General features: G+C 44.9%; 1 protein-coding gene across 6 annotated transcripts in view; it reads right to left on the bottom strand.

The window, feature by feature from the left end:
- Positions 1–1,225: 1,225 nt before the first annotated feature.
- The window catches only part of LOC139346635 (NLR family CARD domain-containing protein 3-like), a 19,489-nt gene continuing 1,393 nt past the window's right edge, over positions 1,226–19,321 (bottom strand). The window contains exons 1-7 of one of the 6 annotated variants that reach the window (XM_070985812.1): positions 18,982–19,321; positions 17,788–17,961; positions 16,497–16,673; positions 14,493–14,666; positions 13,000–13,176; positions 12,036–12,209; positions 1,232–1,351 (exon numbers count right to left, since the gene is read on the bottom strand). The exon at positions 18,982–19,321 is cut by the window's right edge and continues 1,393 nt beyond it. In XM_070985812.1, coding sequence (XP_070841913.1) covers positions 1,330–1,351; positions 12,036–12,209; positions 13,000–13,176; positions 14,493–14,666; positions 16,497–16,673; positions 17,788–17,961; positions 18,982–19,321 — 1,238 coding nt within the window. In that variant the 3' untranslated portion in view covers positions 1,232–1,329. Of the gene's footprint in view, positions 1,352–1,626; positions 1,801–10,811; positions 10,984–12,035; positions 12,210–12,999; positions 13,177–14,492; positions 14,667–16,496; positions 16,674–17,787; positions 17,962–18,981 lie in introns of those variants that run through there. The other 5 variants (XM_070985814.1, XM_070985815.1, XM_070985818.1 and 2 more) reach the window with 5 other exon arrangements.

The following is a 19,321-nucleotide window of genomic DNA, read 5'->3' as shown; positions in this document are numbered from 1 at the left end:
CTTCAGTTGTGGTGAAATGTGAAAGTAGTTGTGAAACCACAGTTGGAGAAGTGTTTGTTGTTCACAGGGTGCAGCTAACATGCTAACTGTCATTTCTGTTTTGTGTCGGCGGTTAAAGCGAAGAGATGCGTTCGTGTAAACTTTTCTTTAAATCTTTATTACTCAGCTCAAACTGAAAAACTAGGTTTTAATGTGGATTGAACAGTGAAACATCAGCTGGTTTTAATCACAGTCACAAATCCAGAGAATTAAAACAAAACTGAGACATTTTTTTTGCTGACTGCATGTAGAGATCACAGCTGTTTTATTGATGATCACTGTAACATGACTTTAATGTTCCAAAGGGAAAAACACCTGAAGGAACGCTCAACATAAACTACATCTGTGTACTTCAGTAAACAGAAATATCTTTTAACTCTGAGGTTATTAACATCATTAACCGCCAGTTTTAAATGAAAGACTTCATTTTAACTTATTACAGGTCCAGTTCGATCGTGATTAGAGCTGATTGTAGAAGTCAGAGAAAGAGTTCACATCAGCGGTTCAAACCACCCTGAAGGAAAACAGAGGAAAGGGTGACACCTGCTGGCAGAAAGCAGCTCCTGCAGGAGGCAGCTTGTTTCTGAGGAAAACGCTCCACAGGTTGACTTTGTGTGTCTGTGCTGAGGGTGTAGGGTCAAATCTAGCAGTCACACATAAAACTGTAACTCACTGCTGCTGCAGGATTTATGATGATCAGTGTTCATTTCCCCTCGGGGATCAATAAAGGAATGCTGATTCTGATTCTGCTTATAAATCCCCTGATGTGTTGGTTTGACTGCAAAACAAGGCGACTGCAACATGAAGGCCGTCGGTGAAAATGGTCGCCCTCTGCAGAGCAAGGCCTGAAGCTGCTGATGCGTCAGTATCCAGAGATGATCCTGACTGAGCATGATGGTTCTCCTGAAAGAGAACATCAAGACACACAAGCAGCAAACGGGTACTGAACTTTCAGCGGTATTGGAAACCAGCTTGTTTCCTGGTTAACACTGTTTTTATTACTGAACGGTTTTATAATGTTTCATCTCTGAAGCTGAATTCTGCTGCTTCTGGGTGACAACAGACCGAGCGAGCACCAGTTAGAAACTAATTCACCTGAATTCTGCAAATAAAACCTGATTCCAGCAAAGTTTTACTCAGTTGTTTTCTGTTACAGTAAATCTTCAGATGATTCACTTTTTTAAGTGAGCCTCTCCACACGCAAGCTGCTGCTGCTGCTGCTTCAACCTCTCTGGATCATCAGGACACAGCTGATCGGCTCTCGGCCAATCACCTTTCTGATTGCTCTCACTATAAGTGAGACCTCTTCCATCTGATGAGAGAAGAAGACAGACAACAGAAGTCATCAGTCAGAGTTCACAGAGACTCCTTCATCAGCTGGCAGTCAGTGATGCAGCACATCCAGTATCTGTCTGTCTGTCCAATCCTGAAGCCCGTCACCATCCTCCTCTCACAGCTTCACTGAGGAAAGCAACTGCTGAGAAGGTTGGAGGTTTACAGGAAATACTGGATCTGTGCTTTGATACTAACTGTGTTTAGTACAACACTGCTGAGACCAGCATGGACTGACTCCAACCCTCTACTGACCTCACAGTCTTCAGGCTGCAGTCTGGACTCTTCATCATATCACACAGGGGCTTCACTGCTGAATCCTGCAGCTCGTTTCCTCTCAGGTCCAGCTCTGTCAGATGGGAGGGGTTGGACTTCAGAGCTGAGACCAGAGAAGCACAGCTGATCTCTGACAAACTGCAGCCCAACAACCTGAATAAAGAATAAATGATGAAGATTAAAATCCATTTCTAATCCAATCAGATGTGTTCAGGTTGTAAATGTGGAGCTCAACATTACTCTGTCCTCATCAATGAGCTTCTCCCTAAAATGAGCAGAGTGACTTTGTCATTGTGTTATTGTGGATCATCATAATGTCAGCCTTCTACAGACATCATCCAGATGTCAGCACAACATTCATACACCTATTCATGTCAACACACATCAATAACATGCTGCTGATCTCAGTCAAGTCTGGAAGAACCATCAAATCAGACCTGTTGTTTCTTTGTTACTTTCATTTTCTTCTGTTTCTTCTCATTCAGAATAATCATGAGTCATCTTATGAAACATGCTCAGACAGGTGTGTTGCCTTTCAGACACAATGTTGGATGGACTTTTATTTTGATAGACTTTGATCACTTCCTGTTAGTCATTGGAGGAAGTCAGCTCAATCTGTCCACATGCTCTTCTATATACACTCTAATACACACTGTCAATGCTACAGAGGCAGCGATGGACAAAAAGAATCTGATCGCTGCACTTTTACCTTAATGTTAACAACGTTATTTACATGGAAAAGTCTTTGATTTGTTTGTCATTAAATGTTTGATTTCCAGGTATTTACAGCAGGAAAAACACACGCTGCCAACAAAATGGTGATTGTGTATCTTCTGTCTCACAGTTACAGTTTTCACTCTGTCTGTGTCACATGGGCTCACCTCCACGCACAGTCTGGGCTCTGGAACCCAACTCCTTGAGAGAGGCTGGACTCTCTTCTACTCTGGAGTTGCCCGCGGTGAGAGGCGGCGAGCTGGTGTGGGCTTGCTTATAGCCCCCCAGCTCAGCCGCCATGTGTTGGAGTTCTCCCCGCTGAGCGAGAGGGTCGCTTCCCTGCGCCCTCGGGTTGGGGATAGGTCTCTCACTATTGTTTCAGCCTACGGGCCGAACAGTAGCGTAGAGTACCCGGCCTTCTTGGAGTCCCTGGGAGGGGTACTGGAAAGTGCTCCAACCGGGGACTCCATTGTTCTGCTGGGAGACTTCAATGCTCACGTGGGCAGCGACAGTGACACCTGGAGGGGAGTGATTGGGAGGAACGGCCTCCCCGATCTGAACCCGAGTGGTGTTCTGTTATTGGATTTCTGTGCTAGTCACAGTTTGTCCATAACGAACACCATGTTCAAGCATAAGGGTGTCCATCAGTGCACGTGGCACCAGGACACCCTAGGCCGGAGGTCAATGATCGACTTTGTAGTCGTATCATCTGACCTACGGCGGTATGTCTTGGACACTCGGGTAAAGAGAGGGGCTGAGCTGTCAACTGATCACCACCTGGTGGTGAGTTGGATTCGCTGGCAGGGGAAGAAGCGGGACAGACTTGGCAGACCCAAACGTACCGTGAGGGTCTGTTGGGAACGTCTGGCGGAACCCACTGTCAGGGAAGTTTTCAACTCCCACCTCCGGGAGAGCTTCAACCAGATCCCGAGGGAGGTTGGAGACATTGAGTCTGAATGGACCATGTTCTCCACTTCCATTGTTGATGCAGCCGTCCATAGCTGTGGCTGTAAAGTCGGCGGTGCCTGTCGTGGCAGCAACCCCCGAACCCGGTGGTGGACACCGGAAGTAAGGGATGCCGTCAAGCTGAAGAAGGAGTCCTATCGGGCCTGGTTGGCTCATAGGACTCCTGAGGCAGCTGATGGGTACCGGCGGACCAAGCGTGCGGCAGCTCGGGCGGTTGTAGAAGCAAAAACTCGGGTCTGGGAGGAGTTCAGGGAGGCCATGGAGGAGGACTACCGGTCGGCCTCGAGGAAATTCTGGCAAACCGTTCAGCGCCTCAGGAGGGGGAAGCAGCTTTCTGTCAACACTGTTTACAGTGGAGGTGGGGAGCTATTGACCTCGACTGGGGATATTGTCGGGCGGTGGAAGGAATACTTCGAGGATCTCCTCAATCCCTCTGTCATGTCTTCCGTAGAGGAAGCAGAGACTGGGGACTTGGAGGTCGATTCATTCATCACCGGGGCTGAAGTCACTGAGGCAGTTCGCAAGCTCCTCGGTGGCAAAGCGCCGGGGGTGGATGAGATCCGCCCTGAGTACCTCAAGTCTCTGGATGGTGTAGGACTGTCTTGGTTGACACGCCTCTGCAGCATCGCGTGGCAGACGGGGACAGTGCCTCTGAACTGGCAGACTGGGGTGGTGGTCCCTCTTTTTAAAAAGGGGGACCCGAGGGTGTGTTCCAACTATCGGGGGATCACACTCCTCAGCCTCCCTGGTAAAGTCTATTCCAGGGTACTGGAGAGGAGAATCCGGCCGATAGTCGAACCCCGGATTCAAAAGGAACAATGCGGTTTTCGTCCTGGCCGTGGAACACTGGACCAGCTCTATACCCTCCACAGGGTGCTTGAGGGTTCATGGGAGTTTGCCCAACCAGTCCACATGTGCTTTGTGGACTTGGAGAAGGCATTCGACCGTGTCCCTCACGTCATTCTGTGGGAGGTGCTCCAGGAGTATGGGGTTGGAGGCCCTCTGTTGAGGGCTGTACAGTCCCTGTACAACCGGAGCAGGAGCTTGGTCCACATTGCTGGCAGTAAGTCGGACCTGTTCCCGGTGCATGTTGGACTCCGGCAGGGCTGCCCTTTGTCACCGGTTCTGTTCATCATTTTTATGGACAGGATTTCTAGGCGCAGCCAGGGGCCGGAGGGGGTTCGGTTCGGGGGCCGGCAGATTTCGTCTCTGCTTTTCGCGGATGATGTTGTCTTGTTGGCTACCTCGAGCCGGGACCTTCAGCATGCGCTGGGGCGGTTCGCAGCCGAGTGTGAAGCAGCTGGGATGAGAGTCAGCACCTCCAAGTCCGAGGCCATGGTTCTCGACCGGAAAAAGGTGGCTTGCTCCCTTCAGGTTGGGGGAGAGTTCCTGCCTCAAGTGGAGGAGTTTAAGTATCTTGGGATCCTGTTCACGAGTGAGGGAAGGATGGAACGTGAGATTGACAGGCGGATCGGTGCAGCGGCTGCAGTAATGCGCTCCGCCTGGCTGGCCCAGAGGAGCCTGGAGCTGTGGAGGCAGAAACTCTGTGTCTGTGAGAGAAGCCTCCTCTTGCAGTGCAGCGGAGGAGGCGTGCAGCCTGACCCCACAGACACCTTCCCTGAAACTCACCTGAGACCTCGACTAGCACACTTGGAAGGTCCACTTTTAATGTGCAAACCACAGGAGCTAACCCTGCACAGTGATGACGAAAACATTTTGTACAAACTGTGTCTGAAAACCACAAACAAAAAGAACTTGACAGACAGACCGGTCAGCGTGTGGACGGACAGACTGGGGGGACAGACCCCCCCAGTGGAAGACCGGGCGACTTACAGTGGAGAGTTTTACATGGCGCTATTGCCACAAACGCATTTTTATCTGTAATCAATCCCTCTGTTTTAAACCGTTGTCCTTTCTGTGGTCTGTCCAAGAATGTCTTCCATGTTTTTACTGAGTGCAGCAGACTGACAGGGTTTTTTTTAGCTTTTTAACTGGAGTTTTGAATCTGTTCAATGTTGTTTTTACTGGCCCAGTTTTTATCTGTGGGGTAAAATACAGCAGGACAGATTATTTTAAATGCTAACTTGTAAATCTTTTAATTGGGGAAACCAAGATGGCGATCTACGTCACATGTAGAGACAGACTGCAGGATGGACCAGACCTGGCAATTTAGAGTCACCAATCAACCTAATGAGCATGTTTTTGGTCTGTGAGTTTCTGGATCGTCTGATTCTTCGCTCGCCGTGAAAAACACCTTTCAGCAGCAGCTGCCTCAGTAATATCCCACAGTAAAGGCTGACGGCCATTTGGTGAAACAGGGACTCCACAGTGCCAAATTCATTCAACATAATGAGAAAGTTGACCGTGTTGGTCGAAGAACTGACTGAGCAACACAACATTATTATTAGACCACTGCTGGAAAAACAGTCACGACGCCAATCAGGACTTTGTGTCCACAGCTGAGTCAAACTGTCTTCACTCTAACGTCTGTCCTCTTCAGTCCACAGCAGAAAACTGACTCACACTTTAACAGTAAACTCATGAAAATGTTGGACTGACACTCACCTGCCTCAGACTTCAGCTCTGCTCCGTCTGCTCTGGTCCTCTTCCTGCTCTCCTGGGTCACATGATCAGTGTTGCTCCTCCCCTCTCCATTTACAGGAAGTCCCTCTGTGCGTGTGTGCGTGTGTCCATGCATTACACATGTTGTGGGGACATAAATCTGTTTCCACACTCACACTGTGGGTATTTGCCTTCCTTGTGGGGACAAAATGCAGGTCCCTACAATGTCCATCTTTACGTTTCAGGGTGAGGATTTGCGTTGAGGTTGGCTTCTGGTTATCTCCCATAAATGAATGTGTGTGTGAGGTCAGCTCTCAGATCAGTTTTTTAAGAGCATTTCGTGGTTTGAACAGACTGAAATTTAATGAGCTTTGGTCAAAATGTTGATACTTATACGATGTAAATAATTCTGGCCTGTTTAAGTGACAGCTAAAGTGCTAAACGTGTTCTTTGACAGACACACAGCTGAACGTCAGCTCCTTCATGTCCCACTGATGAGGAGCTTGTCTGGAGCAGGTTAACGTGGACATCCTGTCACCTGACTCTTCCACAGCCTCAGAGTGTCATCACCTCACCTGTAGCAGTCTGCAGGCAGCTCAGACTCTGTGTTCCTGTGAAGGAAACGTTCGAGCAGTTTATTCTGGCCGTCATGTCTTATGGAAGCAGGTGTGGGAGGCTGGAGGAAGCAGGTTCATGGCTGGTGTCACACCTACAGTCGGAGGCTCTGACTCTTGAACCACCTGGAGGGAAGATGGCCGTGTTTGAACCGATCTGCACACACCTCAAAGAGACTGAGACAGCAGCGTCTCACACACCACCACAGACTGTTTACACACACCTTTAAAACTCAACATCCACATCGAAGACCGGATCAGCCAATGAACCTGAACCCCAACCCTGAGGAGGGACGAGAGTGATCGGCCATCACTATCGCCCCCTGCTGGTACTGCACCTTCACACATTTGATTTGATTTGATTTGAAAAACTTTAATGTCCCCGAAGGGCAATTTGATTTGCAACAACAGAGCATACATATCCCACATCACTCACACAATGCAATAATACAATAATACAATAAATACAGTAACAATTCATCACAATTAGTAGGTGTATTGTTCCCACTATAGGCTGTTTAAAAACTTAATCGCGGATGGGATGAATGATTTAAGGTATCTGTTGGATTTGACCTTACAGGGGAAAGAGTACCTTCTCTTAGAAGGAAGAAGCTGGAATTCGGTATGGAGAGGATGGAGAGGGTTCAACAAAATGACCTTTGCCCTCTGAGTGGCTCTGGCTTGATACAGATGGTCAAGATCATACAAGTCAATGCCGATTGTTTTTTGGCAGTTTGACCACATTCTTCAGCTTGTTTTTATTTGAAATGCTGAGGTTACCAAACCAGCAGATGAAAGCAAAAGTTAAAATAGACTCAATAAAAGAAGAATAAAACATTTTAAGCAGCTTCTTATCAACGTTAAAACACCTCAGTTTCCTCAGATAAAACAACCTCTGATTTACTTTCCTGCAGATGGCGTCAGAGTTTGTTTCAAAAGACAGTTTATTGTCCAAGATGGTGCCTAAATACTTGTACTGGCTGACTACTTCCACTGCTGTGCCTTTAAGAAAGGTTGGGGTGGTGACAGGTGGATTCTTCCGAAAATCTAGAATCATATCCTTTGTTTTTGACACGTTAAGTTACAGGTAAGAGTCATCACACCATCTAACAAAGTAGTCAAGAACAGGTCCATGGCCCACCTCCTGGTCCTGCAAAAGGCTGACGATCACCGAGTCATCTGCATATTTTAATATGTATCTTGACTCAAACATGCTCTTACAGTCATTGGTGTAGAGCATAAACAACAGTGGTGACAGGACGCACCCCTGGGGTGAGCCTGTGGAACACAGCAGGGATTCAGACAGGGTTTCATTGACCCGAGTTCTCTGTGGCCTCATTGTTAAAAAGTCAATTAACCAGCATATAGTTCCTAAATCAATGCTGGGTATTTTTGACAGCCTCTGGGCAAGAACATGAGGCTGCATACAGTTAAAAGCTGATGAGAAATCAGCAAAGCATAGCCGTGCATGTGTTTTTGTACCCTCCAGTTGCTTGACAACGAAATTCAGCAGTGTTGCCACAGCATCCTCCACCCCTTTCCTGGGTTGATAGGCGAATTGGAGTGGGTCAATAATTGCCTCTGTCATAGAGAGCAAGCTTTTTTCACCATATGCTCAAAACTCTTCATCACCACTGAGGTGAGGGCCACAGGATGATAATCATTTAGTGTTTTTGGTGATGATACCTTCGCCACAGGGACAATAATGCACTCTTTCCATAAAGAGGGAACTTTGTTCAGTGACAAAGACAACTGAAAAATATATGTGAAAATGTCACTTAAGAATGGGGCACAGGATTGAAGTAGTCGACCACTAATACCATCAGGCCCATGACTTTTCCTGACGTTGGTCTTTTCAAAAGTGCTCCACACAGTAATTTCATCTAACAGAATCTGACTGCTTACTGAAGCAGCCCTGAACACAGATAGTTCATCAGAGAAATCATTGGAATCAAATCTCAAATAGAACTGGTTTAGTTCCTTTGCCAGGGTAAGGTCAGATTTGTCAGCATGAGACACTCTTTTCTTCTTGTCCTGGATTCCCACCATAGATTTCGTTCCTCTCCAAGCGGAGCGAGAATCACCACTCCTAAGTTCATCTTGTACCTTGTTCTTATACTGCATTTTGGCCAGCCTAATTTAATTTCTCACCATCTTTTGGGCTTCCCTTTGCTCTGTAATGTCTCCCTTATAATAAGCTATTTTTTTCCTATTAAGGGAATTCTTGAGGGATTTACTAACCCAGGGCTTATTATTCGGATACAGTGTGATTGTCTTTCTAGGGATGATCATCTCTTCATAGAAGGTAATGTAGCTCACCACAGTATGGGTCAGCTCATCTAAAGTGGTACAAGTGTCTTTAAAAACATCCCAGTTTGTGTTGTACAAGCAACCATTCAATTCATGAACAGCGCTCTCTGTCCACAGAGCAACCTCTTTGTGTTCAACTTTCCCTCTCTTAAGAGCTGGCTGGTAGACCGGAGCAAGGAGGACACAGTTATGGTCAGAAGAGCCAAGTGGAGCTAGTGGAAAGGATTTATAGGCCCCCTTTATTGTGCCATAGCACAAATCCAGTGTTATCCCATGTCGTGTTGCACATTTAACATACTGGTACAGGTGCCCAAGATGCTGGCTCAGGCTGCAAGTGTTAAAATCACCAAGGATAAAATGTGGGGCATCAGGACAGATACTTTGACCCTGGTGCACAAGTTTAGCAATGGTGGACGCTGCTTCTGCCATATTAGCTCTGGGGTGGATATATACCACTGTTAAGAACACCTGTGGAATTTCCCGTGGCAGGTAAAACGGGTGCAGCGAGACAGATAAGAGTTCAATGTGGGGACTACATACAGATTCTCTTATTTTGACAGTCCTGCACCAGCGAGGATTTACATACAAGCACACGCCCCCTCCCAGTGATTTGCCGGAGATCTGTGTGTCACGATCAAGCCTATACGGCTGGCCAAACCCGTCAATTTCAAAATCCTGATTCTGATCATAATCCTGAAGCCAAGTCTCAGTCAGAGCGATCACACAGGTATTCGTGCAGTCCGGAATATGCCTCACATTCGCCTGGAGTTCATCCACTTTATTCCTTAAAGACCGCACGTTACCCAAGACGATCGAGGGAAGTGGTAAGCGGCGGAGTCCCAGTCTTCGCGGCCGCTGTCGGACGCCTCCTCTCCGGCCTCGCTTCCTCGTTCGTGCCGCTGCCAACCGCTGACAGCCTCCGGGTCTGTAGAGTGTTGTTTCCCTTGCTGTCGATCTGTCTGTCCGGGCAACCACTCTCAGCCTGGTTCCCCCGGATCTCTGGCAGAATGTCATCCAGTGGGATCCCCGCCACTGAACTACTGCAGTGGATAAGAAAATCACAGCTATAGCTGAGCCAGTAGGATCGGTTGCTTTGTTGGGAGTGGACAGCCATTGCCATGACGGGCAGGTTCAGGAGAAAAACACCCATCAATCCATGATGACTCAGTAAAGGAATATAAAATAAGTATAAAATAAAGCAGCCAGTATTGCAAATAAACAGGCTGTTCAGTCGCTTAAAAACCATAGTTAAAACCAGTTAAAAAATCAGTTTCCCCCACTCAAGCACACTCGCACACTGCTGCTGCATGTCGCCATGACCAGCGCCATGTTTGGCGCAGAGGAAGTCTGTTCAGCAGTGAACTGAAGACAGCATGAAACACAAACTACACGTTCTGCATAAAACTGAAACGAGACACAGAATTAAAACACCATCATTTATTTCCACTGAGCTCCTCTGGAGTCTGCTGATGTCTTTGTTTCTTCATTAGGCCTCAGAAACATGATTCATTTGTTTTCCAACAAAAAACAGATCAGGATTATTTTCATGGCTGTACGTCCAATCAATTTATAAACATGATGAAAGTGAAGCGTCTACAATCCATCTACAGTTAATCAATTCAGATTTTTTACACACTGAAACAAACCAGAGGAATCCAGATAAATGTGTTCATCTACATTCATGTTGTCATAAACAGAGGTAATCTGTTGAAGCACTTTGGATTCAGAATATGTGAAAGAATGAAAAAGAGGAGATAAAATCCAGGTGGAGGAGGTGTGAGAGTGAGGAGCAGAAGGAGTGGAGGAGTCTCAGTGTGTCTGCAGAGACTGTAGAAGGACAGAGCAGCAGCAGAGCAGTCCACATACACTGATGATACTCTGTCACATCCACAGGAACACACAGGGAGGATGCTGGACTTGACATTGTGTCTGACAGTGGAGCTGATCTCAGAGCAGTTCACACTGCAGCACTGACAGTCATCTCCACTTGTTGGGATTCCTCTGTCAGTCACTGCTGGATGAAGCTCTCCTCTCCACTTGACCTCCCAGTAACATGGCCCAGTCAGAGCCTCTCCACACACAAGCTGCTGCTGCTGCTGCTTCAGCCTCTCTGGATCATCAGGACACAGCTGATCGGCTCTCGGCCAATCACCTTTCAGACTTCCTCCATCTGATGAGAGAAGAAGACAGACAACAGAAGTCATCAGTCAGAGTTCACAGAGACTCCTTCATCAGCTGGCAGTCAGTGATGCAGCACATCCAGTATAAAGAGCAGCAGGGACTTCAGTCCTGTTCAGACCACAAGTGGAGCGGCTGTGTAGCGTAGCCAGCTTCCTCTCAGCTCTCATGTTAACGTGTTGGAGTGAACACGCTGAGCTGGAAGCTCTCACACCTGCAGAGACTTTGGCCATCAAGTCTGTTCACTCTGCACATTTCACTCAAGCACACAGTGGAAATAAAGTGCAGAGAGTCCCTGAACGCATCATGACTGCAGAGACAGTTCAGTGATGGATTTACTGTTGTTACCTGTGAACTGCTGCTAAAGTTAAAAGCAGCAGTTTGTGACTTTATTTGCCTTTTGGGAGGCTTCTATCAAAGATATCTGCACAAAGCTCACAGAGCAGACTGAACATCAGCTCTCTCATCATTAAAGTCTGTTTCATTTCTCCTCCACTTGTGACCAAAGTGAAGTCACAGTGTGCGGTCACAGCCTGGAGTACTCTTCTTCATCACTGCAACAAGGTGAGAATTAAACCACTGGAGGTCAGAAAAAAGATCTTCAGCAGGTGATAAGTTGACATGAACTGATCAGTTGTTTAGTGCTGAAATGAGAGAACAAACAGTCTGAGATCAGATTTGATGGTTGGACAGTTTGATGAAGGAGGACCTCTGTCTCTGTACATCTTGGGATGCTGTCAGCTGGAATCCAGCTTTATTTGCTGGAGACGTGAACACAACAACAACAGACGTCTTCACATCAACTCAAACACATGATCACAACAAGCTTCTGGCTCATCTGATTGGCTGACTGTTCTCTCTCTCTCTGTCTTTCTGTCCAATCCTGAAGCCCGTCACCATCCTCCTCTCACAGCTTCACTGAGGAAAGCAGCTGCTGAGAAGGTTGGAGGTTTACAGGAAATACTGGATCTGTGCTTTGATACTAACTGAGTTTAGTACAACACTGCTGAGACCAGCATGGACTGACTCCAACCCTCTACTGACCTCAGAGTAAGCAGTCCATAGTCTGGACTCTTCATCATATCACACAGAGGCTTCACTGCTGATTCAGGCAGGTTGTTCCAGCTCAGGTCCAGCTCTGTCAGATGGGAGGGGTTGGACTTCAGAGCTGAGGCCAGAGAAGCACAGCTGATCTCTGACAACATGCAGCGCTTCAACCTGAATGAAGAATAAATGATGAAGATTAAAATCCATTTCTAATCCAATCAGATGTGTTCAGGTTGTAAATGTGGAGCTCAACATTACTCTGTCCTCATCAATGAGCTTCTCCCTAAAATGAGCAGAGTGACTTTGTCATTGTGTTATTGTGGATCATCATAATGTCAGCCTTCTACAGACATCATCCAGATGTCAGCACAACATTCATACACCTATTCATGTCAACACACATCAATAACATGCTGCTGATCTCAGTCAAGTCTGGAATTACAGCACAACAAATATATTGATCCTGTAAACAGCTGCATCTGGAAACATGCTTTCATCTGTGTGTGTGTGTGTGTGTGTGTGTGTGTGTGTGTGTGTGTGTGTGTGTGTGTGTGTGTGTGTGTGTGTGTGTGTGTTGTGAAGGATCAATATCAATCATCAGTCATTATTTGTGAAAACACTCTGAAATCAACACAAAGCAAAGAAATATTTCTGCTTCATCAAGTAAACTTGATCCATTTCAAACAAATATTACTTCAGAGGATCTTCTGTATCCAGATGTGACCATTTAGCAAAAATCACAAACATTCATTGACTTCAACAACTAACAGTGGACATTTTCTACACTTTCTTTAACAAGCACAAGTCTTTGTGACTGCAGACTAAATTTACTTCAACAAACATGAAAACATGAACAAAAGCTCATTTACAACTTTACTGATGTTATGGAAAAACACAAATTAGCTTCACTTGTTAAAAAGACGTGAGATTTACAACAGTAACAGAGAGTCAGTGAACTCACCTCAGAGTCTTCAGTCTACAGTCTGGACTCTCCAGAAAACCACAAAGCAGCTTCACTCCTGAATCCTGCAGGTTGAAGTTGTAGCTCAGGTCCAGCTCTGTCAGATGGGAGGGGTTGGACTTCAGAGCTGAGACCAGAGAAGCACAGCCGATCTCTGACAACCAACAGTGACTCAACCTGAATAAAGAATAAATGATGAAGATTAAAATCCATTTCTAATCCAATCGGATGTGTTCAGGCTGTAAATGTGGAGCTCAACATTACTCTGTCCTCATCAATGAGCTTCTCCCTAAAATGAGCAGAGTGACTTTGTCATTGTGTTATTGTGGATCATCATAATGTCAGCCTTCTACAGACATCATCCAGATGTCAGCACAACATTCATACACCTATTCATGTCAACACACATCAATAACATGCTGCTGATCTCAGTCAAGTCTGGAATTACAGCACAACAAATATATTGATCCTTTAAACAGCTGCATCTGGAAACATGCTTTCATCTGTGTGTGTGTGTGTGTGTGTGTGTGTGTGTGTGTGTGTGTGTGTGTGTGTGTGTGTGTGTGTGTGTGTGTGTGTCTGTGTGTGTGTGTATATGTGTGTGTGTGTATATGTGTGTGTGTGTGTGTGTGTGTGTGTGTGTGTGTGTGTGTGTGTGTGTGTGTGCGTGTGTGTCTGTGTGTGTGTGTGTGTGTGTGTGTGTATATGTGTGTGTGTGTGTGTGTGTGTGTGTGTGTGTGTGTGTGTGTGTGTGTTGTGAAGGATCAATATCAATCATCAGTCATTATTTGTGCAAACACTCTGAAATCAACACAAAGCAAAGAAATATTTCTGCTTCATCAAGTAAACTTGATCCATTTCAAACAAATATTATTTCAGAGGATCTTCTGTATCCAGATGTGACCATTTAGCAAAAATCACAAACATTCATTGACTTCAACAACTAACAGTGGACATTTTCTACACTTTCTTTAACAAGCACAAATCTTTGTGACGGGCTGCACGGTGGCGCAGCAGGTAGTGCGTGTGCCTCACAGCAAGAAGGTTGCTGGTTCGATCCCCGTGTCAGGCGGGGCCTTTCTGTGTGAAGTTTGCATGTTCTTCCCGTGCATGCGTGGCTTCTCTCCGGCTTCCTCCCACAGACCAAAAACATGCTCATTAGGTTAATTGATGACTCTAAATTGTCCGTAGGTGTGAGTGTGAGTGTGAATGGTCCTTGCATGTGGCCCTGCAATCGGCTGGCGACCGGTTCAGGGTGTACCCCGCCTCTCGCCCATTGTAGCTCAGGCAACCCCAAAAGGGATAGGCGGTATAGATAATGGATGGATGGATGGAAATCTTTGTGACTGCAGACTAAATTTACTTCAACAAACATGAAAACATGAACAAAAGCTCATTTACAACTTTACTGATGTTATGGAAAAACACAAATTAGCTTCACTTGTTAAAAAGACGTGAGATTTACAACAGTAACAGAGAGTCAGTGAACTCACCTCAGAGTCTTCAGTCTACAGTCTGGACTCTCCAGTCCAGCAGACAGCAGCTTCGCTCCTGAATCCTGCAGGTCGTTGAAGCTCAGGTCCAGCTCTGTCAGATGGGAGGGGTTGGACTTCAGAGCTGAGACCAGAGAAGCACAGCCGATCTCTGACGAACTGCAGTAACTCAACCTGAATAAAGAATAAATGATGTAACTTCAGAAGAAAATGTTCCTGCTTGAAATCATTCAATGGTTAATAACCTGTTCAGAGCTGAAGAAGCTTTACAAAGTTCAAGTTTAGAAAATGGAAACTCCAAACACCTGAAACCAACAGGATGCAGCTTCAAAACGCTCAAATCTCATTAATATTAATGACAACGTGCTGCTACTTCAATAAAGATGGAGTGACTTCACCTCTAAAACTCTGCCAGCTCCACCAGTGGCTCCATCTATACAAACTCATGTTGTGCAGCCAAACACAAATAAAAACCCACAGAAACTGACTGAAGACTCCACTCAACATCCCAAAGTGTCCACAGAGGACAAATACGTCAGGATGAAGTTTGAGGAAATGTGAACAAAACACATGGACAATATTTCTGTTTGGAACAGTGGAGTCATAAAATCAAAGCATCTTCACTTTCAACTATTCAGTCAGTATAAGCATCATATAGCTTCAGAAAAGTGTTGGAAAAGAAAAAGACTGAAGATATTTGTTATTGTCTGACTGTGGAAACACAGATTATGATTTTATTCATTGGATTTAAGTATTTTTATTTTCATTTATTAAAAATAACACAATGGAGAAAATCAGATGAAATCAAGAATTATCCAGTGTCCATTTCTCTTGTTATAATCAGGTTTTAAACATGGAGCTCAACATTGCTCTGCAACAGTCAATGGACTAAACCACCGAAGAAGAAAACAGACTTCAGCATGAAGACACTCAGTGTGGATCAGTATAATATCAGCCTCATGTCTGCAGTTTACTGTCAACACAACTTTCACATCATATTAATCCCAGCACAGAAGTGAAAAATGGTGTCTGACCTCAGAGTTTTCAGTCTGCAGTCTGGACTCTGCAGAAACTCAGACAACAGCTTCACTGCTGAATCCTGCAGCTTGACGTTCCAGCTCAGGTCCAGCTCTGTCAGATGGGAGGGGTTGGACTTCAGAGCTGAGGCCAGAGAAGCACAGCTGATCGTTGACAAGCTGCAGAGACTCAACCTGAAGAATAAATGATGAAGATTAAAATTCATTTCTAATCCAACCAGATGTGTTCAGGTTGTAAATGTGGAGCTCAACATTACTCTGTCCTCATCAATGAGCTTCTCCCTAAAATGAGCAGAGTGACTTTGTCATTGTGTTATTGTGGATCATCATAATGTCAGCCTTCTACAGACATCATCCAGATGTCAGCACAACATTCATACACCTATTCATGTCAACACACATCAATAACATGCTGCTGATCTCAGTCAAGTCTGGAATTACAGCACAACAAATATATTGATCCTGTAAACAGCTGCATCTGGAAACATGCTTTCATCTGTGTGTGTGTGTGTGTGTGTGTGTGTGTGTGTGTGTGTGTGTGTGTGTGTGTGTGTGTGTGTGTGTGTGTGTGTGTGTGTGTGTGTGAAGGATCAATATCAATCATCAGTCATTATTTGTGAAAACACACTGAAATCAACACAAAGCAAAGAAATATTTCTGCTTCATCAAGTAAACTTGATCCATTTCAAACAAATATTACTTCAGAGGATCTTCTGTATCCAGATGTGACCATTTAGCAAAAATCACAAACATTCATTGACTTCAACAACTAACAGTGGACATTTTCTACACTTTCTTTAACAAGCACAAATCTTTGTGACTGCAGACTAAATTTACTTCAACAAACATGAAAACATGAACAAAAGCTCATTTACAACTTTACTGATGTTATGGAAAAACACAAATTAGCTTCACTTGTTAAAAAGACGTGAGATTTACAACAGTAACAGAGAGTCAGTGAACTCACCTCAGAGTCTTCAGTCTGCAGTCTGGACTCTCCAGAAAACCACAAAGCAGCTTCACTCCTGAATCCTGCAGCTCGTTGTTGTTGCTCAGGTCCAGCTCTGTCAGATGGGAGGGGTTGGACTTCAGAGCTGAGGCCAGAGAAGCACAGCTGATCTCTGTCAAACCGCAGTGACTCAACCTGAATGAAGAATAAATGATGAAGATTAAAATCCATTTCTAATCCAATCAGATGTGTTCAGGTTGTAAATGTGGAGCTCAACATTACTCTGTCCTCATCAATGAGCTTCTCCCTAAAATGAGCAGAGTGACTTTGTCATTGTGTTATTGTGGATCATCATAATGTCAGCCTTCTACAGACATCATCCAGATGTCAGCACAACATTCATACACCTATTCATGTCAACACACATCAATAACATGCTGCTGATCTCAGTCAAGTCTGGAAGAACCATCAAATCAGACCTGTTGTTTCTTTTGTTACTTTCGTTTTCTTCTGTTTCTTCTCATTCAGAATAATCATGAGTCATCTTATGAAACATGCTCAGACAGGTGTGTTGCCTTTCAGACACAATGTTGGACTTTTATTTTGACAGACTTTGACTTTGATCACTTCCTGTTAGCCATTGGAGGAAGTCAGCTCAATCTGTCCACATGCTCTTCTATATACACTCTAATCCACACTGTCAATGCTACAGAGGCAACGATGGACAGAAAGAATCTGATCGCTGCACTTTTACCTTTATGTAAGCAACGTTATTTACATGGAAAAGTCTTTGATTTGTTTGTCATTAAATGTTTGATTTCCAGGTATTTACAGCAGGAAAAACACACGCTGCCAACAAAATGGTGATTGTGTCTCTTCTGTCTCACAGTTACAGTTTTCACTCTATGTCACATGGTGTAAAGAGCCACAGGAAACAGGAAGTAAAGCTAACCACCACTCAAGTCATTGTTCTGCAAGTCAGAGTTGAGCTAGCTGGACAGCAGCAGCTCCCACGCTGGACTGAGAACATAACAGATGATTTCTGGACAATTTCAAAGTGGACAATATGAAATAAAGAAGACTTTAGGATAGAAATCATCATCTCAGTCAATATAAAAACTCATGGACTTGTCTCCATCAACACACAGCTGACTGACTGTGAGCTTCATCCTCAATCATCTCTAGAACTGTTGTGATTTGTGCTCAGACAAACGCAGAAAACAAGATAACTGAAGGAAACTTCAAACATCTGTGATGGATTTAAATTTGGTGGATATCCACTGGACAAGAGGGAAAAACATGAACTGACCTCAGAGTCTCCAGTCTACAGTTTGGACTCTCCAGTCCAGCAGACAGCAGCTTCACTCCTGAATCCTGCAGCTTGTTTCCACTCAGGTCCAGCTCTGTCAGATGGGAGGGGTTGGACTTCAGAGCTGAGGCCACGACTTCACAGTGAGTCTCTGAGAGTTCACGGCGTGAAAGTCTGTGATGACAGAGAAAATAAAAGTTAGAGAATAATAAAATCTGACAGTTTATTAATGTCACAAACAACATTAACATGAGCTGAACATGCTGTCGGTCGCTCAGCCTGAGCTGCTCAGCCATTGGTCACCAGCTTTGTGCTTTGAAGCTCCTCCTGTCCACATGTCAAAGTTTCCTTCAGCAACATAATGAACCACAAATTTCAGCTTCAGACAAAAGTGTCTGCCAAACGACCGTCATGTCAATATGTGTCATATTTTGATTGACAGGCTGCTGTGATTTGTGTTGGTTGAACTTTATTAACTGCAGTCATTTGTATTGACCTCAGTCATGTCTGTGTGGATTCTGAGCATCTTTAATACATCTTGTGTCACTTCATCTGCTGTCTGCTATTCTATCTGCTACTGATTGATTGATGTTGTCCACAGCGTACCAACATGTCTGCTGTAATAAGTACTAAAGATTGTATTATTACAGTTTTATTGTAGTAGTTTTATCAGGTGGAGTTCAGCTGGCTGAAGCTCATGTTTTGGAACAAAGACTAAACTGAGCTTGTTGATGATGGAGATCCCTCCACTCAACTCAACCTGCTGAGCTCTCCTTCACTGGCACAATCAACCTGGAGCTCGTCCAGGAGCTGACTGTGTCATGAGCTGCTGTCTGAGTCAATCAGCTGCTCAGTACACAAAGACTGCGGCTGCACATTCAATGAAAATCACAGTGGAAATGTGTGCTGCTGTTTGCTCTGCACATCTTGCCTCTAGTGTTACTGTGGTGACAAACAAAGTTCATCACTTTGAACATTAAATATCTTTGAAATGAATTCACTGAATAAAAGTTGAAAAGGATTTACAAATCACTGCATTCTGTTTGATTGACATTTCATAATGCGTTCTGACTTGTTTGGAATCAGGGTAAAACTTTGATAGTGTGAAGTTAACTGTGTAAAGTGTGTATCTTTAACACTGATGGCTTCAGCTTCACGTTCCTCAACAGTGTTGATAATCACATCTGGACTTACAGAGCCTTTCTGCAGTTCCTCACAGCTGGAATCAGTCTCCGTCGTCCCTCCTCTGATGTGTTGTTCTTCTTCAGGTCCGACTCATCCAGAACCTCCTCTGACATCTGCAGCATGTAGGCCAGAGCTGAGCAGTGGATCAGAGAGAGTTTCTTCTCTGATCTGTTCTCTGACCTCAGGAACTCTTGGATCTCCTGATGTACTGAGCGGTCGTTCATCTCTATCAGACAGTGGAAGATGTTGATGCTTCTGTCAGGAGAGATGTTTTCTCTGTTCATCTCCTTCAGGTTGTTGATGACTCTCTGGATGATCGTTGGATGGCTTTTTCTTTTACCCAGCAGAC

The sequence above is a fragment of the Chaetodon trifascialis genome, chromosome 18, assembly GCF_039877785.1.
Source record: "Chaetodon trifascialis isolate fChaTrf1 chromosome 18, fChaTrf1.hap1, whole genome shotgun sequence".
NCBI lineage: Eukaryota > Metazoa > Chordata > Actinopteri > Chaetodontiformes > Chaetodontidae > Chaetodon > Chaetodon trifascialis.
This window is presented reverse-complemented; position numbering and strand designations above follow the sequence as displayed.